Source organism: Diadema antillarum, unplaced genomic scaffold (assembly GCF_040938485.1).
Source record: "Diadema antillarum isolate AM-2024a unplaced genomic scaffold, OU_Dant_1.0 seq00000594_RagTag, whole genome shotgun sequence".
Taxonomy (NCBI): domain Eukaryota; kingdom Metazoa; phylum Echinodermata; class Echinoidea; order Diadematoida; family Diadematidae; genus Diadema; species Diadema antillarum.
The window spans coordinates 4,320-25,145 of NW_027271525.1; the positions used below are offsets into that span (position 1 = coordinate 4,320).

A 20,826-nucleotide genomic window follows, 5' to 3' on the forward strand; every position below is an offset into this window, starting at 1 on the left:
GTATAATGTAAATGAAGGTGAACTTGTCCTTAAAACAAAGCCATATCCGTGATGCCACCACACAGTGAATACATATGCTGAAGGATCGGAAACTTGGTGTACAATGAAAAAAGTGAACACTTTGCTAGGTTTTGTCACATTTAAGAAAGAGTGCCAGATATTAATAGACCAGAAATGTACAATTTATAAAGACTTTTATATACTATAATTATATATTTATACCTTTTTCTAAACACCCGGAGAAGAAGAATATGACATGAGTGTGAAAATCATAAAATCACTTTCTTAAAGGAGGAAATTTTGTTTGAATACACTCTCTGATCAGAGCAGCTGAAATTTGGACCAATCAGTTTGAGAGATCTTCACAGGAGAGCGCATCTTATTTTGGGGTGTGGTCAAGCGGGGTGTCTATGGTTTGGAAAGTAGGGATGATGCCAAGTATTACAGCCACTGTACCTTGAACTTCATAAGATGGATGTACCGCTGCGACTTCATGTTCTTCAACATGTGGCCCTCGTCGAAGATGGCGTACTGGAGCGGCAACTTGCGGAACAGACTCCTGTCGTCCGAGCAGCTAGAGCAGAGGTTGTACCTGGGTCAAAGGTCATTGGGTTATTTTGTCACTTCAGCCATTGCAGATGGAAAACACTTCTGTACTGATACATTTTGGGAACTTGCCAGAATGCTGTCAACACACTAGGAAAAAAAAAAGATTTCACAGAGCAGAGAGATGCTATCATCCATATTCTTAACTGGTCAAACTGTACCTCATGTTACATGTAGCTCCTTGTCCATACATGGGCTAGGAACAACATCAGCACAAAACATCTCCCTAGGACATTTTGCAGCTTTGGTGTACATCTTTTGGGAATGAAGCAATACCAATGTTAGATTACTGTGCTGCACATGGAAATGTATGCAAGAAGTGCTAAAATGATATACATGTACACTGTACCTTCTGGAAGTTCTTTGTGTATCGTACAAACATGATTTGTGTGTGTCTCTCACATTGGAAGGACAAATTTTTTTAGCAGCTATGGTTTGTATTTATGTAGCGTAAGTGTATGTACAGTGCACTCCTGTTATAATGAACAGAGCTTTAACGAAATTCTCATTACAACAAAATGAAAATTCATGTTCCAAAATTACCATCTACAATGTATATATCTTTATACACTATACTGTTTGGTTATAACGAAAGAAAACAGCCGGTCTCGAGGACATCGTTTAACAGGAATACAATGTATGTGCACACGAGTGTGTGTATACACGTACACATATGTTATCTACATTTATTTGTACACTTGTATATGTCTGCATACTTGTACAGTAGACTCCTGTTATAATGAAGTCCTTGGGACCATCAGTTTTCTTTTGTTATATCGAAATTTCGTTATAACTGAACAAATAAACAATAAAAAAACATAGAGCTGATATTAAATGAAATTTCGTTATAACTGAACAAATAAACAATAAAAAAACATAGAGCGGATATTAAATGTTAGGGCCTAAATTTTTAATTTGCTGTATCCAAAATTTCGTTATAACTGTGTTCGTTATAACGCAAGTGCAATGTACATGTACATATGATGACACTATTTGAATGTGTATGCATGAAAAAGATGTCCATCATCTCTAGGTATTGATAATCTGTGGAAGACTAATCCCTTGTATACACGGGCAGGTGTAAACAAGAAATGTATGTTATAGCGAAATCAGCCCGTCCTTGATGGGTTAAAAAGAAATGCAACAAGCCAGGTATAGGCCTTACGAGGTGACGATGACATTGCAGGAGCTCTCCCCGTAGAGGAGCTCGTCCCGTATCTCATGTCTGTCCTCCTGGGAGCCGTAGTACAGGATCACCTCCAGGGCCGGGCACCACGTATTCAGCTCTCGGGCCCAGTTATCTGGAGGGAGGTGAGGGACAAAGGACAGACAGAAAGAAAGACGGACAGACAGACAGACAGACAGACAGACAAAGAGACAGAGAGAGGAGACACAAGTTTATGTCACTAATATTGTGATGGTAACTGACTACTGTATAAGGCATATAATTTGCAGGGTTTCTGTTTTCACAAATTTTGTGAGTCAGGTCCTGTTCATGAATTCAACTACACACGAGAATATTACCTCCGGTCCACACGTGAATGTAACATGCATGCATACAGTGCACAATGCTCCACTGATAACTGTCCTCCATGATCGCAAATTTAACCACTTGCGAAACTATCGAGAACTCCTGATTCGCAAAAAAAATCTGACTTGTTACGTAGATACAAATACTGTATGGCATACACAATATCATGATGCTGTACTTTTTATTCAAGAAAAGATAGAATTCTGCCCCACCCCAAAATTTTCAGTCACATTTTGTGAGATGTATCCAAGCGTCATGAAAAGAAACATACCATCACAAACAAAATGCCAATTCTACAATTCACATAGAATACTAAACATTACACATTGGATAAAACCATAACCATAAATATCGCCAAGAAACCTATTTGTTGATAAGGTGTCTCCATGTTCCACGATCTTGTTTCTTCGTGTTGAATACTCTTGCAGGAAAATTTTTTAAAAATCCAAATTCTAAAGGCAAAAATCATATTTCGGATAGAAACAATATGAAGATTATATATTCATACACTAAAATGATTTCAGGAAATAAAATTCTTCTCATAACCAGATTTCATATGAATGAAGAAAACACATCATACTAAATATTAGGGAAGCATTCAAGTTACAAGCTCTAGCATTCTACAAAGATTACACAATGGTCTTTGTCCAAAGAGCTTTGTGGTGTGAAGAGGTAACGTCTGCAGGGGGGTAAACTTACCAACGGTTGACGACGGGGCCACAACGAGATGGGGGCCTTTGTTCCCTTCTTCCAGTAGATGGGCCAAGAAGGCAATCACTTGGATCGTCTTTCCCAGTCCCTGTGAGAAATACAACAAAGTAAAAAGAACTAAATGACAAAAACCTGTCAAGGGACAGACCATATTCACTTTTAAATACCAAGAATATCAAGAAATTTTACAGATGATCTCCATGAACTAAATGTCAATATTTTCATGTGATTAATTTTCCGCACTGAGCGACTGGAAACACATTCGCGGGTTCTTGAATTCAAGCTACATAATAATGTCAAACCATTCAAAACATGCAGAACTGTAGAGAAAATTGCAAAGAATATTTTTGCTGGTTGTACAATTTGCGCTAGCCAGAAGTAGCATGAAATCTGTGAAAATTGATGTACTGCAAATATTTCAAAACTTTGGAACAACGCTACAGATTTTCCTGTGTCAATCAGCACTCCAAGCACACATAGAGGCAATCATGGAAAACTGTTGTCTTAATGACCTTGAGAGAAGACTATGAGGAAAAAGTATGCACTCAATGTGTGAAGAGGTGGGGCTGCTTATACCTCTGCAGCTCAAAAAAAAAATAGTTATGCAGAATAAAAAAGACATGAAAACATAAAACCAAAAACTAGAGCAGTTTGGAAAGAAAAAAAAAATACACACACCATATTTTGATTTCATAATTAGAAAATTGCACAGGCTTTAAACATGTTACGTAAAATTTCAGACTAGGCTCTACAAAACAGAAAGTGATCTAGCACATTAATTAATTGCTTTTCTTGATTTCCAAAAACATTTTGAATGGCACACCTGGTACAAGAAGATAATGGTCTAAGGATCGAGGTACCTAGTTTAGAGTGTGTTTGTCATATACTTTGCATGCCTGGAATCTACATGTAAAGTATACCAGTACGCGGAGTATTATGTACATCTTGCTTTTGTATTTTGTTTTACATTTGTACTAGTAGAATATACTTAAGAGATGACCTCTGCAAAATGACAATTTTTTATCATTCAGCTTTTTATCTATTGGGTTTTGAATGTAAATTTTAAAGAGTGTAAAAAACAAAAACGACCTGAAATAGATGTAACGATCTCGCGATTCTTTAAATCAAATGATTGCGCTATCAATAATTTATTTTCCCAAATACATCTTGAACGATAGTGATATGCAACGCATATGCATATGTGCATGCACTTTGATCGATACCTCACTAAATGATTGACATGGAATCTCAATATTATTCATAAAAAGGTGCGAATATACATTGTAGCTAGAATGTGCACACATCAGTACCACCGGTTATGAAGCAGAATTTAAAGCACAAAGCACACTAGTGCCAGATTAATAGGGATATGATCCGATTATCAAAATATGTATACTAAAATAGGGGTTATAACAGGTGAATTACGGTGGTTTTGTTTTTTGTCAATATCTTTTCACAAGGTTGATGTTCTATGAAGGTTAGGTTCGTTATGTATTGCATAAAGGCATATTGCGAAGCAGCCTTGGTTTGTCATTGATATTCAGGTGTGTGTATATGCAGGGCTCCACACTAACTTTTATTTTTGGTGGCCCAAAGGCAAATATCCGACCTTTTTTGGTGGCCCGATCAGGCCACCAAAGTCTTTATTTCTGAAATTTTGGTGGCCCGACGTGCGTTTTTGGTGGCCCCGGGCCACCGGGCCACCATTAGTGTCGAGCCCTGGTATATGGTTAGATGGGTAGCCCAATGTAATCATATTAATGTATTGATGGCTAACCTTCCAATCTCTTTAATAAAATAGGCTTTAAAATCTCTGCAATCTGACTGGTCAATCATCATGAATTGACTTTTACTGATCCACACTGAGCCATGTGTCCTGAAAAATTAGAATGCATGGCTCAAGTCTTGTGTAATGTTGTAGGTGTACCACATTCACGATGGGGGAAAATGTTGAATTTCATGAATATATACAGGCCCATTTTATAAAACAAATGATGCCCAGTCCTATTTCATGGATCATTGAGAATCGGATGCTCTCGTTTAACTTTGGAAACAGTCTAAAACCCACAAGCTGCGCTCATGTGTTAAAATAGTTCCAAAGTTATAACTCGTGCATCAAATTCTCACCGATTCAAAACTGGGACAGTCGGATATTTGCAAAGAAGGTCCAACTCCCAGGTCGTCTCAGATAGAGCAGTGGTGGTTGTATGACTAGGATAAAAATTTTTGGTAAACAAGATGATCAAGACAATATCCAGGCATGGATGGTCCTTCAGTTTGGATGAGAGAGCAGTTCTGGGTAATTTATCAAGAGACATCTCCATTCATACAGAGAAACTGAAATGGTATCAAAACCCATTGTAACATTCTTGAACGAGACAGAAACTGTGCACATGTTTTTCAAGTGTGCTCTGTCTCTTTACTGCATGCCCACTTCAAACACGCACTTCAGCCATTCTCCTATGGCCATTATTCTGGAGTAGAAAGTTCATAAATCTCAGTCACACATTTTTTGGGTTGATTTCACGCCAGGAGAAGATGGAAAGAATTAAAAAACAAAACTAAACAACAACAAAATGACGGCATAATAACAGCCTTCATCTTTTCATTTCAAAGAGAAAACACATGCGTCATTCAATTTTATACCTGGTATCATTAGGGACAAAACACGTCCATCAAAAGAATCAGCGCTGGCCAATCACATCCAAGGGCTGATTCCCTGGTATGGTTTTGTCCAATCAAAAGAAGGTAGTTCCAGGCATTGTTTTTGCTTTCATGTCATAAAAAAGTCACATTGCCACTATCATCTGTTCCTCCTTTAATACAAACGAAAATCAAATCTCCATCAGACTGATAGTTGTTGAATATCTCAATTCCTGGGAAAGCCAACCAACGCGGGAAGAACATGGCATCCCTTCTGTTGCATGCAATTTGCAAATTTGCTGTACTCGTTTCATTCTCGGCGATGATCGATCCAGTACTTGGCAGGATCGGTAAGGAACTCTGCTCTATTTCATTCTTTTCTTGTGTTTTGGATGTAAAAGGAATTTCTGTTTGCACACAGTAATCCTGCTAACATTGTGTCTAAGAACTAGGCCTATCAGGGCAATAATACCTCCCCCCCCCCCCCCCCCCAGCAAAAATACTCGTTAGCATCAAGGTCAGAGTAAAGGCTAGGTTTAGGGTTAGGTTTAAGGTTTGGGTTTAGAGCAGGGTTATGATTAGGTTCAGGATTAGGATTAGGTGTAAAATCAGGGGAAGTGTCTGGGGTAATTGTCCAGGGGCTAATTGCCCCAGACCCAAACTGGGAGGCTTGCGTAGGAGACCACAAATACTGTAGAAGAGGGGAGGGACAAGGGGAGAGGAGGGAAGCCTGGGGGAGGTGGGCTTACATTTGTATGAGATGCAGGTTTGGTAAGACACCAAAAAGTATCTGATTAACCCGTTGAGGACGAGTCCCAAGTATAATTGGGCAAGTGCCTAGGAGTAATGCGTGTTGTAGCAAAATTAGTCGATCCTCAATGGGTTAACAAGGACAAAACTCTCGACAGTCCAGGCATGTTTCTAAACTTCAATTCCAAAAAATTGCATGAGGTGTTTGCAAGTTTTGAGAAAAAAAATGAAAATATTTAAACAGAAGATATGAGAGCAAATTTAAACACAAATTGATGTGAAAATCATCAATGTGCTCCTTTTGTCTTTGGAAGCTTCATGATGATTGTTAGCTAATTGAGTACTGTAAAATCTGTCATAATTACCATTCCAGTACAAACAGAAAGCAGAACAAAAAGAAATGAAATCTTACAGAATACAGTAAGTCTGTTTTCAAAACACAGTCATGAATATGTTTTATGATTTTAATACTCTAATACTCAGAATGGCCAAGGAAAGATGTCTTTGACTTACAGTTCTTCTTCTTCTTCTTCTTCTTCTTCTTCTTCTTCTTCCTCTTCTTCTTCGTCTTCTCTTTTTTTTTGGGGGGGGGTTATAAAATATTTCAGATCTCATTTTTTTTGTATTAAAGGGTGTGTACAGTTCTGGTCGAGGTGTAGGTTTAGCTTTTAACGTTTTGCGAGATATTCAGAAACCACTCTATGAGATGTCAAAGAGCATGCAGTTCTAAGGGGTATCAAAAGTTTATTCCATGAAAATCGGTTTTGAAATGAGATATCCAAAAACAAGGTGAAACAAAGAGATCCTAATAAAGTTGTGGCATGTCGCCTTTTGTTATTAGCACTTTTTTTGCTATCTCAGCCATTTGAAAACAAATTTTCATCAAATAAATGTTGAATCCTTCTTAAAATTACATGCTCTTTCATATTTCATTAGAGGCTTTTCATTATCTCACTTAGGAATGTTCAAAACATGAATCCCTACCTCAACCAGTACTGTACAGTCCCTTTAAAATGGTTCAGCAAATTTAGTCTCTTCCTCATATACATGTATATATCCCTTGCTCAAGTCATGAAATGGGAATGATTAATCAATGTGAAGGATATAATCTGTTTGTTTCCACTTTACATCAACCAAAGGAAATCTTGTGAACACTGCTTGCATGCAGGTGAATGGGAAACTTGTGAGGTCCTGATCTCATTTCATTGAATTTGCTACAGTGGTACTTCACTGTTCAGAGAACATCTTAGAAAAATTATTTTCTAGTGTTTGGGGGCCTTATGGTCATGTGACTATCTCACTTGAGTTTGTTAGATTTTATTTTCCCTGCGAGTCAATATTATGAACATTGCATAATGAAAAGAAGCTGTTCTGATTTCGCCTTTGGAGCACTGAACAAAGAGCGATCTGACTTTAGATAACGACCCTACAACATCAAAGAGAATACTCAGGCATTTGAATTTCATGAAGTGCAGATACAATAGCCACGATACAGTGGATAGGGTTTTGGGACCCTTGAACACAAAATCCTGGGTTCAAGTGCATACATCTTAGTTTGGACATTATATTTTGTCAACTAATCTAATTTTCTGAAGCCGTAGTAATACAATCCGTGCTTTTGATTATTAAAGGCACCCCCACTTTGATTCTTTTGACTACTACTACGTTTTACTATTTGTTGCAAACGTACATATGTACATATATGATATGAGCATTATGCGTTTCAATTATTTTTGAACTTTCCCCCCCCCCAAAAAAAAAAAACCAAACCTAGAAATGTCGCTATGGCGACTGATGCCTCCGCCATAATGCATGATTCTCCCAATAGTTGTATAGTACAATGTCTTCACAATGTGTGATGACAGTTTCACATAACTGGCAAAATACTGTTATGATAGGTTTGTCAGAAATGTCTTGAATGTTCACTTTCCTCAAACTGGGTTTGCTATAATTGTCTAAGAGTGCAGGTACACATATTTGGGGAATTGAGGACTTTTACTTGACTTCTGACCGACCCTGTTATAAGTTTATGCATAAAGTAATTTTCAAGGTATGAAGAAAGAGTGTACTTACAGTACAAAATAGAGTTTTTTTTTAATTTAAACCTGACCTTTGACCCTTAACCTTTGACCTTTGACCTTCTGGCTGGAAATTTCCCAGAGAATCTCCATTAGGTAATACATGTATATATTAAGTTTTAAAACTAATAATGCAAGCATTGCATATACTAGTATATGAGGGAAACAGTAACATTTTGAGGAGTTGACCTTGACCTTTGACCCCTGACTATTGACCCATGACCCCTAAATTCCCTAGATAATTCCTGCCAGTCAGTACATGCACAGAGACCCCAACCCCAAGCACCTTCTGATCTGGAGATTCTCCCGCCCGAAACCCCTAGCAAACGGGAGACTCCACGTTGATGTGTTCGAAGCGCGAAGTTCCTAGGGTTCTAGATGCTCTCTGGTGCTATCTAAGGCTTATTTTTTCAACATACGATAGCAATAAGTAAGAAATCCTTCCACCAGGAGACACAGAGCCAGGGCAGGAAAAATCAAATCTCAAGTGGGAGAACAGGATATTTTGCAAAAATGGGTTTTCGGCGGGAGATATCCCGTCGAAAACGGGAGAGTTGGAGTCTCTGCATGCATATGTACCAAGTTCCATGAAGATACATTGAACCATTTGCGAGAAAAGTGAAATTGCAACATTTTCACCTAACATTTGACCTTTTGACCTTTGACCTTATGACATGGACACCGCGTAGCATAGTGACACATTGTGTATTAATTTTCTTGTAGAAGTACAACTGTGGAAAGGAGAGTTGAGATATTTAGCTATCTGACTAATCTAGTAATTATGCATATTATATCAAATTTTGGTCAAGCTAATTGTGCCCCAACTTCACGGAATTACCCATAGATATGGGGGAAATAGCAACATTTTTAGCATATGACCTTGACCTTTTGACCTTTGACCTCTTGCCAATGTCACTAAAATCTCCTAAACTAATTGCCCCATAATACATCATCCTTGGACCAAGTTTGGTGAAAGCTGCTTCATCCAGTTTTGAGTTATCACGTAAACAGATAAATTTTAGGATTTGACCTTGATCTTTGACCTTTGACCTCTGTCTGATTTCAATAAAAAACTAATCATGTAATTGTCCCATCATACATCATCCTCGGACAAAGTTTGGTGAAATTTGCTCGATCCAATCTTGAGTTATCGCGTAAAAGGATACAATTTCATGATTTGACCTTGACCTTTGACCTTTGGCCGCTTTCACCCAAAATCTTATCAAGTAATTGCCCCATCATACTTTATACTTGGACCAAGTCTGGTAAAATTCCAGTCAATATTTCTCAAGTTATCTCGTAAACAAATGCATACGGACGGACGGACAACCCGAAAACATTATGCTTCCGGCACCACTTCGTAGCGGAGGCATAAAAAAAAAGACAAAAGGTTATTGTATAGTACACGATAGTAATCATTGCAAGTCAGTTTTGTTTGTTTCTTGTTTTTGAAAACAGAAAGTGGAAATAAATTCAAATTAATCAAATCAATAAAACTATTCCCCCTCTTTATTAAAGGAAGATGTATAAATGGGTACCTAACAATGATGGAGGTAGTGATAGCGGCTTGGCTGTTTAGGAGAACAGTGCTAGTGCTGAAGAGGGTAACCCAGGTATAATTTGTCACTCCGAAAATGAAATAAGTTCGTTGTTCCAAAGGTTTGTTGATCCAAAAATGGTGTAAGGTTTGTTATTCCAAAGGTTCATTAATCTGAAAATAAAAAAAGTTTAATCATTCCGATGGTTGGTTAATTTGGAAATGAAATTAGGTTTGTTAGGATGCAAATTCCTTTCATTTTTTGATTAACAATTGACTTTATTTCATTTTTAAAGTACTGAATCTTTGGAATAATGAACCTTATTTCACGTTTGAATTAATGAACTTTCAGAATAACAAGTATTTGGAATAAAGAACTTCACCCCTAGGTACAACGCCACATCATAATTATTCAGATTTCTCTCTCCCTTTCTTCTATGTAGAGTGGGAAAGAGAAAAAGAAATATGTACCCATACCAACAGAAAACTAAAAAGCATTTAATCATTGCTAATGAAAACTAATCACAGTTGTACTGTCTCATTTCAAACAAGAACGCATATCCTTAGCCAACGATGATTACATCACAATTTCATCCGAGGATCTGGCAGATGGTGTGAGGCTTTCTATTTGGACTTTTGAAGCGCAAGAAGGGCGTAGGGTTTGGTTCAGCTTTGATCGCTTCAATTTCTATGAAGGCTTCCAGTTCCTGACGATTGGCGATGGTCTCGATCGCGACTCTGACACCACATTGGTTACATTCAGCGGCAACAGTACTCCAAGCAGTGTGAGGTCTGTTACCAACAGTGCCTGGTTGAAGATTAGCTACCCGAGAAATTTCCAGGAGAATCTTGAATTGAATATGACGATCAAGTCCGTAGCGGATGAAGGTATGTGAATTCTGCACATCAAGCTGATGATAACTAAATCCCTTTAATAAATACAAGGAGTTACTGCAAGACAGTAGCAAGAATATACTTGGTGCATCACTCAAAATTAGGAACAAAATCATACTGATCACTGCTGTCATAGTCTCCCTGCAACTACATCAGCTATACTAGCTAATGAGTATACTATTGATGGTCTAGATTGTTTGTGATATATATATATATATTTTTGCATGTTACACACTGAAAGTGCCCTGAAACATTTTCTGATAGATCTCATCAGAGGAAAGAGAAGGGTTTTTTTCAATCCTTGTTGGAAAAAAAATGAAAACAATATTTTACTGCCAAATGATGTAATGCAAAAATAACTGCACATAAACATTGTTGTATGTGCACTTTGAAAAAAAAACCAAGAAAAGAGAGAGAATTGAAGAAAAAGATATAACAGACACATATTTAGTTGGGTCAAGTTGGCAAGTGATGATATTTCTTTTTGCCACAGTGCATCAAGTAGTTTGTTTTTTGTTTCCTGTTAGTAGTTTGTTTTGAAGTGGAGCCAGTTTCAGTTTCACTTTAATGTAGGTAGGTCAAGAGAATGGCACCTGTCTTGCATCATATCTTTTAGATGTATTTTTTTTTTTAAACTCTCACAGTACTGGTTCTTGAACATGGCATGAATCTCACAATCATGTCCATTGACCATCCACAAAACTACCGCAACAACAACTACCAGTACTGGCACATCATGGCCAATGAGGGCGCACTCATCTCGCTGTCCTTTCAGTATTTCTACACTGAGGGAATGGAGGACATTCTTTTCATCGGTGACGGAGCTGACCGTTTCTTATTCAACAGCAATGAAGCTGACCGTTTGACCACAACCAACGACATCTGGAGAGGGTGGTCAGGTCATCGCGAGGGCATGCTCCTCCACGAGATGGACTTCACTTCCACCACCTCCTCCATCGTGGTTATCTTCAGGAGTGACCATAGCAAGGTCAAACCCGGTTTTCTGATCACAGTACAAGCCATCAATTTGCCACTGATCAGCACAACACCTCTGACAGGTTGGTTAATGTATCACACATTGAGAGCAAGTTCTAAGAAATCAGTCATGACTATCACTCACTCGGTATGGCCTAGATATTTACGAATCATGCATTGTATTCACAGTCTAATTGCATGATTCCTTTATATGTGGTGATTGTAGCAATCTTCTTCAGTCATTTTCTTTCTTCTATTTTAGGCAACCACTATTCCAATTTCCAAATCATGCATTTGTACAACAACAACAACAAAATCCTCCCACTCATTTCCTAAATCTCAAAACTAAGTTATCAGAACACGATTTAACAGACAGGTGGTGAAAAATAGAATGAATTAATGCACCTACATGAAGACTGCTATAAAGTTTTTCCTCAAAAACGTCTTCGCTACAGACATGATCCTGAGTCAATGTTCAAATTTGTCTGGTCTTGTACTCGCAGACATTACGGCTCATCCAACCCCAACGGATTTCGTTCAGGAACATGGAAATGGCTGGCTCATTGGCACAGAGGAGGCATCATCAGCGACACGAGGTGCCATCCCGGCAACATCTCTCATCTCTATGGCAACATCACCACTTCTAGAGCAACAAACTAGTCCTTCGGTGACTTCTTTACCCGCTAATGGATCCACAAGCCATGGTATGCACCCCATACCACGCCTTCTTCATCAACTCTGTCCCAAAGATGATTGCATACTTTGGCTGACAAAAAAAAAAAAGAAAAAAAAAGAGAGAAAAGTAACTACAGTAATTCAGCTGCAGATGACGGTCAACAGGGATACCTCCACCTTATCATCTTTCTATTCCGTTATAACTTACATGTTCTAACAGCAGTCCTTTTTTTTACCCTTCCTCCTTACCAGATTTTATCATCACTGAACATCCTTAAAGGGAACCAATACTTTCAGATGAAGTTTCTCTTATTCATATGCTTGACACACAGGGATCTCGCCAGCGTATATCACCCTTGTCGGCCCCGACAAGCGTGCGGTTTGAAGAAGCAATTGCCGACAAGGGTAAAACTTGCCGACAAGGGTAACACCACGCGTGAACTTGCCGACAAGGGTAACTTGCTTGACGAGCTAAGTTCGGACCAATTTCTCGCCTTTTTCAGTCTTTATTATCTGGCTAGAAAAGAAGCTAGATGTTGAAAGCAGCTGCAGTTTACATACTTATACAAGCGCAAAAATTTACCCACGCAGTCACCGCACCGATCACAACAACGCGGCTCAACAGAGCGACGTACTAGCTGATACCAGGGAGGTCTCACCTCCCTGCTGATACACAACACATCACACACTTGCTCACTCACATGCGCTCTGATTTGGGATCCACACACACATGCACAAGCACCCAGCCGGCCACTTACAGCCGCCTGCGTGTACAACGGTAGAGTGTATTGTGAGAGGGAGAGAGAGGACGGAAAGAGAGGGTCGGAGGCCGTGGTGGAGGCTGAGGAAGGCTGACACGTGCTCGCTTGTTGTCACGCTTGTTGTCGGGTTACGCAAAAACAAACGATATGAAATGCATGCCCCCCTCCGCCAAAGGTTGTATTTTTTTTTTTTTTTGGCTGCTTTGGTTTGTTTGTTAGTTTGTCTGCCTGTCTGTCTCTCTATTCGCAAAATAAGTCAAAATTTGGGAACAGATTAGGATGAAATTTTCAGGAACAGTTGGTTGGTAAAATGGCGCAAGGAACAGATGATTAAATTTTGATAGTGAGCAGGATTTATAATACCACCGAAATTCACCGCCAGGATCCAGGATCTTTAGACTGTTTCGTATATTTGAAAGGATTCGTATCAATTCTTTAGGAAGCTGGCCATCGGCAATGACGCAAAATTAGATGCGTTCAAAGCATTGCCGCAGAGAGAAAATTAACTCCATTTTTCGTTAAAAAAAGAAAAGAAAAAAAAGAACGTGCGATGGAGTAAGCAAATGCAAATTGTTATTTAGGTTTTGGTAGTTTCAGTGGGTTATTTTTTTTAAATCTAAAAAGCCATGCGTTCCATTTTAGCCTTTTCAATTTCTATGGATTTGTAAACGTCATTCGTGAATATTCCATTTTCCTTCTCCGGGCCGAAATTTATAGTAATTCTGTCATGATGGTCTTTCAAGTTCAACGTATACGTAATGCTCCATGTGCTTCTGGCTTGGTTTGTTAAAAGGTGGGTTAGGGGGCCTTCATGGGCAGAAAATAAATGATGATCATTCATCAATGTTCCCAGTTGGTTTACATGCTATGTACACGCTGTTTACGACCACTGAAGCAAGGTGGCAGTACGCGCGACATTCTTTATCTGACACCTGGCTTTCGTGGAAATATCATGGAAATTTCCACAAGCCATGATATCAAGTTTCCCCACTGCTTGAGGTCGTGCTTTTTTTTTTACTCTTCATTACGAACATCAATTTGTTCAACTTGAAAAGTGTAGATAATTTGCTTTGAGGGAGTGTTTCTTTCTTTTTTTTTTTCATTGCAGCATCGGTAACATTTTGTTTTGTTCATCGTCCGTGCATGGCAGGGGTTCATGGGAGGAGAACGATAGGAATGACTGGGGAGAAAATAAACTGCAAAGAAGGAAGCATCTTTTGAGCGAGCTGTCTTTGTTTTTCTCTACACCAGCATCAGTTATCGCCACCAGGATTCATTTTTTTTTCGTTACTCCGCCAGATTAATGATAAAATGATGCTAGATTCTTTATTCTGAAGGTTCGTTAATCCAAGAATGATTAAGAAAAAATGTCCGTTCATTTCACGACGAAATCAGTTTTGTCATTTCGAACGTTCTGCCAGTGAAATTTCGGAATAAAACGACGGCACAAAACAGCGTGTTTTCGTACTCTAAGGGTCTGTTATTCCGACAGAAGTAGTAATGATGAAATAATAAATTGTAGATTCTTTATTCTGAAAGTTCGTTAACCGAAAATTGAATAAAGAAAAATGTCCGTAAATTTCAAAACGAAATCAGTGCGTCATTTCAAACGTTTTGCCAGTGAAATTTTGGAATAAAACGACTGCCCCAAAACAGTTGCAGTTTTCTTACTCTGAGGGTTTGTTACTCCGACAGATTAATGATAAAATAATGCTAGATTCCCTATTCTGAAGGTTCGTTAATCAAAAAAATGATTAGAAAAATGTCCGTTCATTTCACAACGAAATCAGTTTTGTTATTTCGAACGTTTCTGTCTCTATAAGGGTCTGTTATTCCGACAGAAGTAGTAATGATGAAATAATAATAGATTCTTTATTCTGAAGGTTCGTTAACTGAAAATTGAATAAAGAAAAATGTCCGTAAATTTCAAAACGAAATCAGTGCGTCATTTCGAACGTTTTGCCAGTGAAATTTGGAATAAAACTGCCCAAAAAACAGTTGCACTTTTCTTACTCTTAGGGTTCGTTACTCCGACAGATTAATGAAAAAATAATACTATATTCCTTATTCTGAAGGTTCGTTAATCCAAAAATGATTTTAAAAAATGTCCGTTCATTTCACAATGAAATCAGTTTTGTTATTTCGAACGTTTCCGTCATTGAAATTTCAGAATAAAACGACGGCCCCAAAACGGTTATAGTTTTCTTTTACTCTGAAGCTTCGTTACTGCGAAAGAATAACGATATAATACTTTAGATTCTTAATTCTGAACGATCGTTAATCGGAAAACGATAAAGAAGAAATGAAAACGGTTACAGTTTTTTTACCCTCAGGGTTCATTACTCCGAAAGAATAATGGCAAAATAATACTCTACATTCTTAATTCTGAATGATCGTTAATAGAAAAATTATAAAGGAGAAAATATTCGTTTATATCCAAACGAAATCAGTTTTGTTATTTCAAATGTTCTGCCAGTATAATTTCGGAATACAACAACGGTCCCAAAAGGGTGTTTTCTTATTCTGAAGGTTTGTTATTCTGAAACAATAACGATGATAGATGATAGATTCCTTTCTGAAGGTTTGTTGATCGGAAAATAATAAAGAAAAAATGCTTGTTAATCTTCGAACGAAATCAGTTTTATTTTGAACATTCATCTGTAGTACCGACCTTTGGTGTTGTTGTTGTTTTCGATTACAAACCTTCGAAGTACTCAGTAATGAATCGTTTCATTTTATGATTAAACAAACCTTCGGAATAATGACCATCATTACATTTTTGTATGATATCTCTTTGATGTCACGGCCAAACTACCGCAGTATACCCAGAAATGAAAGTGCAACGATGTCCCAAAAGTTCTCGATCGCTTCTCGCGCATCTGCATGCAATAGGCCTACCACGTGGTCGAGCAGACGGCGAGAAAGCAACACGGCGCGCGTTGTTGCGATGCAGAGGCGGCTAATTATTATAACAGTGAAACAGGAAAGGCCTAAAAGAAATCGGAACCTCCACCATCGGCACCTACTTCTCTTTCATTTATTATTTAGGAACTGCCGCTAACAAAAGGTATGGAGTTTCTGCATTGTTTCTGTGAGAATATGCCCCTCACAACGTTCATTACATCTCCGTGAAAATGTCGCATTTAGTGGCATTTTAGCGGCGATTTATCTGTGTTGTATTGAGCATTAGCGAAGGCTTCCGCGCTTCGCGCAGGAGGGGGAACCCCCCTCCCGTACCCACCCCCAGAACAGCGCGCATAAATGCCGACAAGCGTGAAGACATTCCTGGCGAGAACCCTGCTTGACATATTGGATTTATTCATTGCAAATTCGAGCTAAATTGGGCAAGGAATAGGGAAGCTACAGCTGCTCAAATAAATGAATCGTAGCGGGGGACAAATTAACTCAGGTTGGAACTTGTGGACAACTCTCTGTTCATTTTCTACACAAACTTTCACTATAGTATTCTTAAGTTTTCTCTTGATTCACATAAACATGGTTCAACTTCAAAATATGCGCTTGCAAAATGCATTTCTTCGTGCCATATTTGGACTTTGGACAAGGAATTACTCTCATTGTTGAGAAAACTTAATAAATGTGAAATTCCATGAATTGAACCTTTGGAGACATGTCCACAATTATGTCACAAGCTGTCTGCTGCCCTCTACTGACCGTTGAACTTTGCAAAGCTGAAATTTCCTTATTCCTTGCCCTCTTTGGCTCAAACTTGCATTGGTTAATCCGAACATATCAAGCATTTGAATACGAATAACTTCACATGAAGGCTATGGCTTTGGTTCCCTTTAACTCAGTAGGAAAATAGCATAATGAAGACATATTTCAGTAGCTTTTGACCTTTGACCTTGAAGGATTTTTCCCTAAGCAGCTGAAGTACACCTCATATACCATACCTAGGTCAAGAACCACAGGAGTCTCTGCATTTTCTTTGCACTTTTAAATCATACTTTAAGATTGGAGTAGGCAGATAGATGGATGGAGAACCTGAAAAACGTAATGCCTTTGGCAGCCTTTCAGGATGGGGGCACTAAAGAATGGTGTAGAAACTGAAAGTTTGGTTAAAAAAAAATAAATCCTTTATGTACATCAATGAAACCAATCAGTCATCTTGGGAATAAGAGCTTTTGATGAATAGAAGAGTGTTGGTCATGGTACTAACCGCACTGACATGAGGCAACTTGCCAGATGGCGTTTCACACAGTTGGAAACAAAAAATTGAAGTATACACTCTAATATACCCTGAATGAAAGGAACAAAATAATGTTAAATGCAATCTGCAGAAGAGTCACAAGATATAGGTGACAAATTAGATACTTGAAGACTAAAAGCAGAACTGCACGAATGTCCAAACAAAGATTAAATTTATTGCGATAATAAATGAGGATAGAAACAGAAGAGGCAGTAGAGGCGGCAAGACAGCGTTATGACCAAAGTTTCCTCGCAGTAGCCGGGTTCACACGTACAAAATAGCGGGATGACGATCGCGATGCACATCCCGAGTTTATTTGCGAGCGTCCACACGTACCAAATTATCCCGCTAATTGCCGATAGAGATAACAGCAAAGCCTGCAAACTGGGTCACGTAGCGCCCTTCTCTGTCAGTGCCTGCGCGCACTTACCTTTGTCCATTGTCTTTTACGCGTCAGTGGTGTGGTTCGCGCGCTGTTGTTGTTGTACTCCAAAGAGGTGAAGGACCTCTTCGCAGAGGCCTCGCTGTTGTGATGTGCGTATTGCATGATGGGATGTAAAAACTCGAGATTCTAATCCCGACCGTTCACACGTACCAGCGCGGGGCCAATTATCCCGCTAATTGACGAACCAGCGCAAGATTTCTTGGGATTAGCATCGCGATGCTTATCCCGCTAATTTTCGGGTTTTTTCTGTCCACACGTGCAAAAAACTTGGGATGACGATCGCGATGCAAATCTCGAGATTTGTATCCCGCTAATTGGTGTACGTGTGAACCCGGCTAATGAGAGTTATGGTTGCAAAGTTATTTGGACTCATATAGACTACTTTGCAGGCAAATCTGCAATGACCTTTGACCTCAGCAAGTGACCTCAGTCTCTCAAGTTGGTGGCAAATTGGCATAATGGTGGGTGGGGATGTTACTTGCCACGAGAGAGTCTAGCGGGTAAACCTTAAAGGTCTGCAATGGATGACACACACATGATGGATAAAGGCCATTTGGGTCCTATCGTCTCGCACTCACTCTCAGTGAGACGCAGAACAATGACATCCAAGGGCATGAGACCATTTTCTCTGAAGGGCATCCTTTATATTTGTCAGAGTATGCAATTTGACTAATACAGTAATCTGACTTGTGACTTTCAAATTGCGTGTTCACTAATTGCTGACCGCTTGAACGGTTCAATGTTTCACTTTCTACAGAGTGTATGACATTTATGAGCGGTTTAAAAGAGGGCACATCCTTTCACTTCTAACACAAAGACTGAGGAAATCTTGTATTCTTTGAAAATTAGAATATTCACAAAGGAGCTAGATCAATGAAAGTCTTCAACAAAAAAAAGAAAGAAAACAAAATCACTGTTGATGTTTAAAGTGCTTTGACCTCCTGCCCATACTTCTGAAAAAGTTAAAAAGAAGACAAAGTAATAGAAAGTGAAAGCTACGTATCACTGAAGTCACATTCAAATTGCAGTACTCTTGTTGCAATGTGACACATATTTTCTTTCAAATTAACGATTCTTGCATCAAGTTGTTTTTATTGCAACTGATTTGACCTACTGCCCTGTACATCGATGTAAATAAGCGTTAAATCAATCGGTCTTTCAGACCCTGTTTACAGTGCGAGGCTCGGCCGCGGCCGAGCCCACCTTCCTTTCGGTGTAAACGCGCAAAAGGCCAAATGCTAGGCCAAAATTGGCCGCGCATTTGGCCACGCTCTGGAGGTGGTCTCGGCCACGGCCGAGCCGCAGCCGAGCCCGGCCTTTTCTTGGTGTAAACGCAAACTGGGCCAAATGCGCGGCCAATTTTAGTCTGGCTTTCAAACCCCGCTGCCTGTACTATTTCGCTATTCAGGATATTAACCCCCTCAACGTCGATACTAGTATAGTTTAAGTTGGTTTTGTCCTGCAAAGGATTTTTCCTTCGGCAAAGGCCTTTGCCCGAACAGCGACTTTGCCGCCACGGAATTCTGTTGGCAAAGGGTCTGAAAACCAGACAATACCAAATTGCGTTTGTTTACAAGCAGAGCGCCACTACGACAAAAAATTGAAAGGTTTGAATCAAAAGCGCGGCCGAGCCTGGCAGTGTAAACGGACAAAATTGCGGGGCTCGGCCTCGCAATTGAGGCTTGGCTCGGCCTCGGCTCGGCCGCAGCTCGGCCCAGCCCCGCACTGTGAACGAGGTCTTTATAGTTGTCATGATCAAAAATCATGGGCATACAACTACCATGATGATTCGGAACCTTTAAAGCAGCTGTTACTACCCATTTAGTTGATAAGATCTAAATGCTATTGGTTTGAGTCCAACCCAAGTATGCATGCCCATGATTTCTTTAACATGGCTACAACTACAATATTAAAACGGTATTTATTTTACATACGATGTAGGTGTGTCAAAGAAGGGCAATTTGTCAATCAGCTGCAAAATGTTTCTTTTCTGTCTTTGTGTAATTGGATACAGATACTTCCAATCGCCTCCTCCTACTAATCATGGTGGCAATCTCTTCCTTCACCACACTGGTGTTCCTGCTGAAGTTCCTGAAATGGTTCTACAACAAGTATCGACAGCGGAACAGAGGCAACATACATGTAACAAAGGTATTATGGATCACTCCATGTCAGGGCAAATCCTCCTCCTATTCCTGCTACTGCTGTTGCTCCTCCTTCTCCTCCTCCTTCACATTCTTTCTTCTTCTGCAGATTAATATCCCTTCTTTCATCCCAAAGGATACTTGGAGAAAATCGTCCATTGCAAATGTCTTCTTTACCGAGCCTATCAAATGATTATTATAGCGATGCACTCATGGCATTTAGTATTGACTTGGTCTGCTTAGGTTTGTTGAAAAACATGACAGACTTGTACAAAATGTAGCTCCTTCAATATGCCACAGTATTAAAGGAAATATCTTCTTACTAACCCGACTTCTTACAGAAGCAGACAGTGAAACAAAAAGTATTTCTTGATATGCAGTTTTTACAAGTGACCATTATTCTGAAACTTTGACGTAGGTCACAAAGATTGAAACCTGTACGCTTCTCAACGACTGTCCATTCTCTTTTAAATGCTACACAGACCTATCATAAACGCAGAGCTCGACCACCAACTCCACACGACATCTCTACCAAGAAAGTTATCAGCAAAGAGGAAGCTGTCAAGGGTGTTCCCTTGCCCCGTGATAGCCTGACCCTTAAAGAGCAGCAGGAGGAGGAAGGGTACTACGAATCCTTGTCTGACATCCACGAACGATACCAGATAGCTGACGATCGTGGTCCCATACGGGACTATGACGCAGACACCGAATCTTTCTCTTCATCCTCGCGGCCAACGACAATGGTCCTCCCTGATGACGGTCCAGGATACGGAAGCAGGCCGCATCTTCCAGTTCGCCCGGGGTTCTTCATCCCAGGAATGGAGAGAATCATTGGTAGGATGCACCACACCTACGAGGTTCCCGATTCC

General features: G+C 39.4%; 1 protein-coding gene across 1 annotated transcript in view; it reads right to left on the minus strand.

The window, feature by feature from the left end:
- Positions 1-456: 456 nt before the first annotated feature.
- The window catches only part of LOC139735724 (uncharacterized), a gene marked incomplete at its 3' end in the record, with an annotated part of 96,672 nt that continues 76,302 nt past the window's right edge, over positions 457-20,826 (minus strand). The window contains exons 10-12 of the mRNA XM_071646471.1: positions 2,837-2,936; positions 1,772-1,907; positions 457-592 (exon numbers count right to left, since the gene is read on the minus strand). Of these exons, the coding sequence (XP_071502572.1) occupies positions 457-592; positions 1,772-1,907; positions 2,837-2,936 (372 nt within the window). The remainder of the gene's footprint in view (positions 593-1,771; positions 1,908-2,836; positions 2,937-20,826) is intronic.